Source organism: Ylistrum balloti, unplaced genomic scaffold (genome assembly GCF_031769215.1).
Source record: "Ylistrum balloti isolate Yb309-2 unplaced genomic scaffold, AGI_CSIRO_Ybal_v1 Utg373360, whole genome shotgun sequence".
Classification (NCBI taxonomy): domain Eukaryota; kingdom Metazoa; phylum Mollusca; class Bivalvia; order Pectinida; family Pectinidae; genus Ylistrum; species Ylistrum balloti.
The window spans coordinates 23,504-33,779 of record NW_026783219.1 but is presented as its reverse complement, the minus strand read 5'-3'; the positions used below and the strand labels follow the sequence as shown (position 1 = coordinate 33,779).

The 10,276-nt window shown below is 34.6% G+C and overlaps 3 protein-coding genes across 3 annotated transcripts; 2 read left to right on the top strand and 1 right to left on the bottom strand.

Annotated features, from left to right (window-relative positions):
* The first annotated feature begins 1,304 nt into the window (after window positions 1-1,304).
* On the top strand, window positions 1,305-3,041 carry LOC132564968 (THAP domain-containing protein 5-like). The gene is made up of 3 exons (XM_060229573.1): window positions 1,305-1,697; window positions 2,224-2,430; window positions 2,823-3,041. Exons 1-3 carry the CDS (start codon window positions 1,305-1,307, stop codon window positions 3,039-3,041), a joined length of 819 nt encoding a protein of 272 aa, XP_060085556.1.
* Window positions 3,042-3,578: 537 nt separating this feature from the next.
* On the top strand, window positions 3,579-5,910 carry LOC132564967 (uncharacterized; the record flags this gene model as incomplete). The annotated part of the gene is made up of 5 exons (XM_060229572.1): window positions 3,579-3,623; window positions 4,012-4,198; window positions 4,936-5,170; window positions 5,375-5,520; window positions 5,750-5,910. Coding segments are annotated over exons 1-5 (774 nt in total), but the record flags the coding sequence as incomplete, so codon positions are not given.
* LOC132564969 (P2X purinoceptor 7-like) lies at window positions 5,656-8,862 on the bottom strand. The gene is made up of 3 exons (XM_060229574.1): window positions 8,485-8,862; window positions 6,492-6,707; window positions 5,656-6,101 (listed from the first exon to the last, which is right to left on the bottom strand). Exons 1-3 carry the CDS (start codon window positions 8,679-8,681, stop codon window positions 5,945-5,947), a joined length of 570 nt encoding a protein of 189 aa, XP_060085557.1. The 5' UTR covers window positions 8,682-8,862; the 3' UTR covers window positions 5,656-5,944.
* Between the last annotated feature and the right edge of the window lie 1,414 nt (window positions 8,863-10,276).

Here is a 10,276-nt window from a genome sequence, read left to right as displayed (position 1 = left end):
GGCAAAATAAATGAAGAAACAGAAACAACCATGTACATGTATGTGTTTAATAGATTTATGGTGTATGTATGTTGTAATACATAATTAGCTGTTTTGAAATTGGTCTCTTTTAACTTCATCTGGTTAGCCATTCCATACACAATCAAAAATAATTTGTTCATGTTTTTCGTATGTTGAAATTGTAAGGATAAGGGATTGATTAAAACGAATGATTTAACCGAGATATTAATGTAATTTTCATGAAGACTATCTTTTGCAAATTGGTATAAGAATTCTTCTATTTCTTATTGATAAAAATTACTCATTTAGTTTTGCAAGTTTTTAATCAATATTTATATAAGCTATGGCATAAATTTTGATTGCCCAATGTCTTTTGTGTCTTTTGATAGTTGATTCATGGAGATTGGCTAATAACAAATTGGCTGTTCATATTAAGTCAGATATACCTTCAAATATTCCTCAATATTTTGATATCAAAGCAAGATTTTGCACAAGTATTTCACTATGATGATCCCCAACATTAATTTCAGATTAGTGGAAAAACATGTATGAATTTAGTTTTTTTTTCACTAACCGGAAAAACCACATTGTGGAAATAAAAAAGATTGGTAAGGGGAAGAAACTATGGAAATATATTTCTTTTATATAAGTTAAGGAAACATATAATGGAAATAAAAATCTTTTTCACTTAAGTGAAATGATACATAATGGAAATAAAAATTGAAGATACTTACCACTATTTTTTTGTTATATTTATTCTGACCAGGAAGTAATTCTGTATTGAACTAAAAAAATTTATCCCTGTAGACCTGCAGTTTAACTTCTACATGGTAGTAACTACTAAAATGAAGATAACGTCTTCCAACATTCCGTATGTTTCTCTGGATTGCCTCTAGCACTCTGCTTATGTCTCCCGCCATCATTTAAAATAGCTTTCATTTCCGGTATGAAAACGAGGTACAAGAAGTGGCTCTTCCCATTTTGAAATGGGGGTGGATAGCATACTTACTGTTTTATTTACCTTAAAGGTGACAAACATAGAATAAGTAAAAATATCCGAATTCCGCTTTAATCTTCCACAATTTTATCATATAAACTCATACCAACCTGTATTTTCATAAAAAAAAATGTTTTAAAAGCATTTTTGAAGATTAGTAAAATACCACAATCTTTCCGTGTTACCGCCATGAAATGCTACCGACGTGAGTTATCTCCCTTACCGTGTGACGTCATATGAGACCAACGAGATTTGCCCTAGAGTGCGCCATTTGTCAAGTGAAGTGGTCCGGAAAAATGTAAACAATATGGTTCAGTGTGTCGCTATAAACTGTACGAATCGAAGCGGACAGAGAGTGAGTTTATTTGCATTCCCAAAGGACGACAAACTAAGAAATGCGTGGACTGTGAAGCTAAAACGACAAGACTTTGTGCCAACGAAACACAGTCGACTCTGCCAAATCCACTTCAGTCCTGAATGTTTCAGCAAGGATCCCCGTATCTCAGAATCCATAGGATACGAACCGAAATGTTTGAGACTTAAGACGGATGCTGTGCCAACTATTTTTGATTTTTCTTCAACCCCGAAAACACCTCGTCCTGTTAATACGACGCAAGTAGCCGATTCGCCTTTCCTTTGGGAAACTCCAAACAGAAAACGGTCTAGGAGTCAAGTTATACAGAAAAGACGCAGATTGGAGGTAGATACATCAATTAATTCAATAGCCTTCTTAATTTTCACAAATTATATCTCATCATCAGTCCTTTTCCAGGTAACTGTGGGTAGCTTTGTAATAGCTTTTCCTTTTAGACTCGGATTTGATTTATTTCTAAGACAAACCATCATTCGTATACATCAGACTTCACATGTAATTACATTTGATTTGTAACAAATCCCTGTGCTTCAACGCCTGCGGCCTAATCCATAAAACTTGTGAAAATATAATTACTGTAGTGTAATGTATATTTATGAAATATCTACATAAACAGTAAATCATGGCCCAATTTTCACCAAAACTTGAAATATTAATCCTCATTGAAAACTTACATAAGTTCATTAAGGAAAATCTTAATTATAAGGAAGCTATGTCTTCCTTCGGGAGTTCAGATTTCCATGATTAGTAAAGGAGGAATAGGATTCATGAAACTAGGCCAAGCTCTAACAATGTACAGTACATGTATATGGTTATTCTATACTGTCCTGAAAATAAGTTCATTTTATTTTAGGTTTTATCCAAGATAACAGAACTACATCAAGGAAATGAAACTGAAAATGTGGAAAACCTGCATATGGATGTTTGTACCAATTTGTATAGATCGGACCAATGCCATATTGAGACTCCGACCGATTCAAGCACAACTGCTGATAAATGTGTTGGGTCAGATGAACCAATGAATAATTATTCCGTGGGTTGTCAGACTTCTTACAATGTAGTTGAAAGTATAACCATTACTATATATTACCAGCTAGAGCATCCTTCATCAAATTATATTTTATGCATTAAAGCATAATATAAATTCCCCAGGCCTATTCACTTCAGAAAAAAAAACAATATTATATTGAGACTTTGTTTCATGGACATTGCATTTTATAAATTTAATCAGTAGTATAATCAGTACTGGAACTATATGGTCATACACATTAATGTAATTAATTATTAGATTAAATTTACTATAGTGAGAATGAGTGTAAAATTCAGTCATAACATTTTCATATGTGTGGTATAAACAATACCATTAAGAAGTTTTGCCGTGATGATACATCTTAACTCTCATCTACAAAACAACACATTATCTAAATATATATATATATATATATGTTGTAGCGACGGAGACATGTTGGCCTTCAGGTAACATCAAACTTGAAACCAAGAACTACATCCTGTGCAGTACAGGCAACATGCAGAATGGAAACCTCATCGACACAATGCAACCGTTACAGAAAAAAGTCTGATGAGTCATCAGCAAAATGTGTAGATAGGATAGATGATGATGATGAAGAGGATGATTCTATACTACATGATCCAGACTGGGTACCGATGTAAGAGAATGTTGAAGATGAGGATATACCTACTGAGGGAGGAACTGGTCTGGATGATGAGGAAACAGAACCTGACAAAGCTCGGAAATATGTCGTGTTTGAAAAATGTTTGTTGGAGTTGTTAGACTTTTGTCAGGGTTGCCATTGTACAAATTTACATCATGAAAGAACAATGATTGGCACATGTGTATGTATAACTTCCAAACGTATGTGTGGCTTTGTGCGCCGTTGGACCAGCCAACCTTTTTCCAAGTCAATGCCTTGGGGGAACATTATAACTGCTGGTGCAATATTTTTCAGTGGCAGTAGTCCTGTTAAAACTTTGAACTTTATGCGACATGCCGGTATTTTGGGACTTAGTCTCACATCATATAATATTCTACAGAGAACATATATTGTGCCCTCCACATTGTCATGCTGGCAGTTTCATCAGTCTGTTTATCTCACAGACATCAAAATCAGTGGTCATGCTCTAAAACTTGGAGGAGATGCCAGATGTTCATCACCAGGCCATACAGCAAAATATGGAAGCTATACAGTGATGGATGTACAGACTTCAAGGGTTGTAGATATACAGCTAGTCCAGGTAATAAGATTGAAAGCATAGAAGTAAATTATAATTCCTGATCAGTAAGCTTTTATTAAAACAGGTTTTTCAAAAACTGAAATCAATGTCTATGATTGAATAAAACAAAATGCAAAATACACACAGAATTTATCAAAATGCAGTGAGATGAGATAGTATCAATAACTAGTGTAATCTGCTAGGCCAAATGCATATATATGTATATATATGCAAGTTTTAATAATATAATTTATAAATGTAAGTAATGATTTGGATTCAGTGACAGTGACTAAACTCATGCATTAAAGTGGTTTCTACATAAACCGACTAGATTCCTAAGACAAACGTACATTCCATATCATAGTAATTGCCCACCATATTATATACATATTTGTATCATTTATTTCAGTCTAATGAAGTGAAGAATTCATATAATATGGAGTTGGAAGGTCTGAAACGCTGTTTGAAGTTTCTTCAAGAAGAAGGTGTGGATGTTTCGGATCTGGTGACAGACAGACACAGTCAAGTGAAGAAGTTTATGAAGACAGAACGACCTGATATCAACCACTGGTTCGATGTATGGCATGTAGCAAAGGGTAAGTTGAATAATATTTCATATTGATGTTACATTTATTATAACACACACACACACACACACACCGGGAATAAAGTTAGGGGGGTATATTGAAATCACTCTGTCTGACTGTCCATGCCATCTGGCCGGAATATTGTGTAAAGTAGATCTAGACAACCGATCAATTAATTTTTTCTGAAACCTTGCATAATCTATCCTTATGATATGAAGTTGTGCAAGTTCGTTTTTCTAAAAAAAATGTTAACATTTTGTTCAAGATCAATATACACAGGTTTTGTGAAATAACATCTTACCATGACAACTCCTCTTAGACCAGTGATCAGATATCAATGAAACTTAACAGTAATGCTAGCAATAGTTTGTAGATGTGCATGCACCTTCCTTTTCTTGAAATTTTGGTTACTTTTTGGTTTAATTTTTTGTCGAAATTCACATGGGATGACGGTGCAGGGGTATTAGTTATCCTTTGGATGAAAGTTAGTTACTGAAGCATATCTACACATCATTTGTTTGCAACAAATTAACAATGGAAAAATACCATATAAAATTATATGGTCCACCTGCTCAATTAGTCAATAGAGGGGTTTTCTTCGGGTACTCTATTAATAAAACCTTCCACATGTTAAAAGATTAAGTTGAAATAATTTGTTTCATATAATTATTGTGAAATTAATGAAGTTTAAATTTACGCTTTATGTACATGTGTAACAATAAATAAAACAAGTAATTTATTTCCAGGAGTATACAAGAAGTTAGAAGCTCTAGGAAAAACCAAGAAGTATGCTCTAGTTGGCCAGTGGGCTCGTTCCATCAGCAATCATGTATATTGGTGTGCTGCCAGTAGTCATGGAGATGGGGAATTAGTCCGCCAAAAGTGGAAAAGCATCACAAACCACATCGCTGATGTCCATGATGGCCACGGAGACAGATTTCCAAACTGCCTACATGATGACATTGAAAGGAATTGGTTCAAGCCAGGTATGAATTAAGTTGATCTTTGTTTACAGGGGTGTAAGTTGAGCAAAAACACTTTAAGATGAAGAGTATCTGATTTTTTTTCTTTTATTTTTTAACTAGCAGCCAACATTGGTGCTTGATAAGAGGTTTAACTATATTGACTAATACCATATATAGCTGATGAATCAACATGATCTAAGACTTTCATTTTTCCTCACAGACTGTGCCTTGCAGCCCTACACTTTAATGCCAACTCATCACGACCTCAGGCAGTGAAGAATGGAAAGGGTCAGTATCGAGTGTCCTTTCCAAAAAGCAGAAAAGGAGATGCAGTGGCGAAAGAAATAAAAGTAAAACAAAACTTTGGTAAGTAACAAAGGTCAATTTTTTTATCATTCACAAACAACAATATAAATCTGTTAAGAACAGCATTTCGGAAGTTGTTATTGACATTTTTGTTACTTTATTATGATACAAGAGATTCCACTAATATCATTCCTGTTAATATCACATTTCCATTTAATTTCACATTGTTCTCTGACAAATATGTAATAAGAAATTTAAGAAGTTGAATTTATATTCCCTGTCTTTACAGACTACATTGAAGAGCTCATGGAAGAAGTTGTCATGAGAAGACAAATGTTTAGCAGTTATGGGCAGGCACAGCGTGCATTAGCTCAGGAAATGGAACGCCCACCACCTTCTATCTCTTGGCAGCATAGGATGAACATGGAAAACTATGACAGGGAAAATGTGATTTCAAGTCAGTGTAGAAGATTCAATTCATATATCAGAGTCGAGGGTAGCGGAATCCTGTGAAACTTTCGGATGGAAATGCCCTATGAATTGCAGCTACAGCACAAGCTGGAATGACTTTCCTGTTTTTCTTGCCAAGGCGTTTCCATGTCCATCGTATAAATCGTCTGTATGCAACAAGTCGATACATCCTGTAATTGAGCAATATAAATTGTGGTTAATCAGTGTGACTTTGTAGACTGCATTCTCAAATACAATGACACAGACAAAATTAATTTATCTTATGATTGAAAACATGAAATTTGCATAAAAGGACAGTTGTCTATATACAATTTATTTTCCTGAGTTCTTTTCAACTCTTTTAGTGAATACCACCAAAATAATGCAATGAGTCCCAAAATTTGCATGAGTACAGAACTTGCATGTAGATTTATCACTGAAAGAATATGACATAAGACTATATTATAGAAACTATATCACCATTTGTATGTTTTATAGATAAAATATATCAGTTTTTAATAGATCTATTAAGTGAGACAATATTACAACTACGTAGTTGGAAAGTTGATGTAAATACAAACCTATGTATGTTTTGTGACTGTCCTTCATCCCCATGTTCATCGGCATATTCATAAAACGATGTCTCTAAAACATGGATATTCAGGCAGTTTGCAATGAATCCCTCATGATGAGTAATACATTCTATGTCTTCCAATTTCTCCTGTAGAATAATCATGTCTCTGCAACATTGTCGCTCTTCTTCTGTGGGCATGGGTGTACACAAATTACATGAACACCTATTGAAAAAATATATATAATTGTGCATGACATGGCATAGATTGATTTTACAGTATTTTTTATATTTATTTCTACTATATTTGCTTATTTATGCGCTTCAAAATAAATGCACTATTAGAGAAAATGTCTGTTTCAAATTTCACGTTGTCACATTTGCTTATGACAACTAAAGATAATATGCGTATGTGTGGGGGGAGGGGGTGGGGGTGGGTGTTTGAATGGTATAAATTTTAAACAGCTTGTGTCCATGTTTTTTATTCTTAACTTATTTTGATAGAATGTGTAATTTATGCATGAAACTAGTCAAATTTAAAATAATACACACAGACATCATGGAAATAATTGCGAGAAAATATCAATTACGTTATTTCTAATTTTCTCTGTACTTTGTAACATTGATTAATAATAGTGTTGTGCTGATTATTAATTTTATATTGGTAATCAACAGATAAAATATCTTATTTAATCAATCGCTTGTAAAAGCCCACAGTCGATTGTTGGATTGAAGTTGTTGATTCACAAGTGTTTGTCATTATTCAACCATCCAAACTCAGACATTGTTTTCCGAATACAAACCAAGTATTAATGGATTGATAACTAAACTGAATTGTGTCATTAAAGTCAGCACCATGTATTGAATCATTTCTCATGGCAAAATTCTTTAAAACAATTTATCAATCGGAATAGTTCATCCAATAGACAGTTGTGAATTGCCCAGTTGATTACCAACACTATTGATTACTGAATTAATGAGGTGTCATATCGTATGGCTATTATGCTGTGGAACATTTGTGTAAGAGTGGTTTGTATGTGTAACTAAATAATGCAAATGGAATGCATGAATTATGTGTAATAATATAGAATGTAAATATGGAAGATGAATACATTTCGTGATGAACAATTTTAACAATATATAATATGATAAACAGTTTTAACAAGACAGTGAAAAGTGAGACTTTCACGAAGTTTCAGTAATATTCAAATGTTTTTATTCACGATAATTTAAGTTCAAAACTTGTTAATATTGGAAATAAACATTTCATGTCTACAAATAAACTGCTTGTACCATACTCAGTACATCAACTGAAGAGGCATTGTGGTTTTGTTTTTAATTTTATATTACAAGTAAATCAGATTCAAGTTGGATCAGGTCTGTTGGTGTAAAACATTTCCATTTGAAAATGCATGACCGAAATGTCGAAAAACGATTCATATGATCTTTGATCCAGCCAGTAATCGTGACTGACCAGTAGGCCCTAGTCGTGATTGTGTGCACAAAACGGGACATCTTTGTTTAAAAATAAGCAATAAAAATAAATGTTTTATGCCTTATTTTACTATCTTGATTTCTGTGTGTAAAATAGGTATTTCATTCACGACTACTGGTTGTAGTGTTTAGTATAACTTGTGTATAAGGCCGCAAGAGTTACGGCCCTTGAATAATTGACTTTAGGGTTAGTGCCTATCGAACGGGCCCTTGTGTAGGGGGACTTCCTGTACGCCATTGTTAATAAACGAGTTGAGTGTTTATGTCTGTCTCTGTTATCCTGTCATCCGATGACCAAGACACTTCACTGGTCGGGTCCCAAGGGTAGACCTAGGCCTGTAGGCCTACGAGTTTAAAGACGGATCACTGTGATGGATAAAACATATCTTCAAATAAGAAAATGTGATGACACAGTTTATTGACATTGAAGCATATATATCTTCAAATCTAAATTTGATAACTTAAATCGGTTGTGACCTGTATTCAGGAAAATTACAACAAAAACTAACCATTCCGTACTGCCATCATGATCAGGACTAGCATTTTCAAGGCTAGAGTCACTACTGTCGTCGCTATGATCTGACGAATCTGAGTCATCTTGATCGTTGTCTTGTTTCCGTTGTGGTTCGTACATATATGGCTCGATGTTTAAACAAAATGACACTTCTGGAATATCCTCAAAATCACTCAAATCAGGCGAATCCATACCGTTCGTCTATACAACAACTACAATGGCGGAACTGGCTTGGTCTTCTATGACGTCACCGGTTTTCCGGTTTCAGGAACGATAACTCATGCAAAATTTCCCGTAACCTCGACACACTTTGGTACTATTTTTTATTAATTTCTCGTATTTTACATAATTTAAAAATAAATATATATGCTGATATTTTTTTAATACTTGAAGAATGCAAAACGGCAGGAACAGTACTATTTCAATTTTCTATGTTTGTCACCTTTAAGTGGAAAACATATCCCTTAAGTGAATGTAATTTAGCATTATGTCAGCACATACCACTTTTTTCACTTAAGTGAAATTCTTTTAAACTTAAGGGAAATAAACATTATCATGCATTATGATTTATTTCACTTAAGTGAAAAAAAGAATCCCTTTAGTGATTTTCTCCCCCTTAAGTTGTATTAATAATTTGCATTATGTTTCATTTCCCCTTAAGTGCAATTGGTTTTCACTTAAGTGAAAAAGAATTTCACTTAAGTGAAAAAACTATCCCCATAAGAGGAAATAGGATTAAATGTTAAAACGGCTTGCCATACTGAGCGTCGCTCTAATAAAAATGTAGAAAGCATGGCCTCTTTTTGTGTCTAGAAATTTAGGCCCACAAACTCATCATAGTCAACATCTACCTTGTGATTTCGGTTATATGTTGGCTAGTTGTAACGCCTTTGTAATATCTACTTATACTTGTTTTATTATGTTGTAGCTTTTCATCACGTGCATGTTCAATCAGAGTTGGAATAAACGAAGTGAATTGTTCGAAGTGGTTGAATTGTGGTTAGCTGTCATAACACCTGCTCTTGCAGGACATTTTGTCCCAATCGATGTTGCTGGAAAGACGGACTACTCGATCCTACCCTTCAATAACAATCCGTCCAATTTCATAATGCCCCCAATTCCTTGTGATTCCATTGTCTCATGGTGTTGGAAGATATGTATGATTATTGGAGTTGGAAGCTTGCAATCGCGTCTCTACTACATTTAAGCCTGGTCCGAAAATGTAAACTATCCTATCGAAACTTGCAGGACATTTCGTCTCAACTGATGGTGCGCAGTATTCTTTATAGTAATCTTGTTTCCTTTGAATTAACGTTTCGTTTCTGTCAGTTTGAAATAAACTTTAATGTCTAGTTTGCCCGCTGTGTCAAAATCAGGACCTTTGGAAATTGTGGTGTCAAGGAAGTCAATGAGTTTTCACTGATTGTATCTGTACACGCACTATCCGACAAACTGTATCGGTACGTTCTGTCCAACGAAATGGAGGGGGACTTCTCTGACGCGCACTGTTTAGTACCCGTCCGAGGGGACGCGACCTACACTCGGGGGTAGAAAGTTTCCCTTCATCAGTGGTATCGGGGGTGGTTGATTTCTAGCAATATGAGTGACACACATAACTGCTGGGTGGCCAGCCGGATGTCTGACGACTCGGCCACTCACAAGTCGGCCCAACATCGTCAGACAAGTCGGCCAAATCTACAGAAAAGTAGGCCAAACTATTTTTAACACATATTAAACGAATGCAAATGATCTTGTATAGTATCTGGGCAAATATTTTGCCAATATAA

Coding starts and splice junctions, on each gene's coding strand:
- LOC132564968 (XM_060229573.1), top strand. CDS start 1,305: ATGGTTCAGTGTGTCGCTATAAACTGTACGAATCGAAGCGGACAGAGA. Junction 1,698..2,223: donor AGAAAAGACGCAGATTGGAG/GTAGATACATCA, acceptor ATTTTATTTTAG/GTTTTATCCAAGATAACAGA. Junction 2,431..2,822: donor GTCAGACTTCTTACAATGTA/GTTGAAAGTATA, acceptor TATATGTTGTAG/CGACGGAGACATGTTGGCCT.
- LOC132564969 (XM_060229574.1), bottom strand. CDS start 8,681: ATGGATTCGCCTGATTTGAGTGATTTTGAGGATATTCCAGAAGTGTCA. Junction 6,708..8,484: donor CATGATGGCAGTACGGAATG/GTTAGTTTTTGT, acceptor TTTTTTCAATAG/GTGTTCATGTAATTTGTGTA. Junction 6,102..6,491: donor CAGTCACAAAACATACATAG/GTTTGTATTTAC, acceptor GCTCAATTACAG/GATGTATCGACTTGTTGCAT.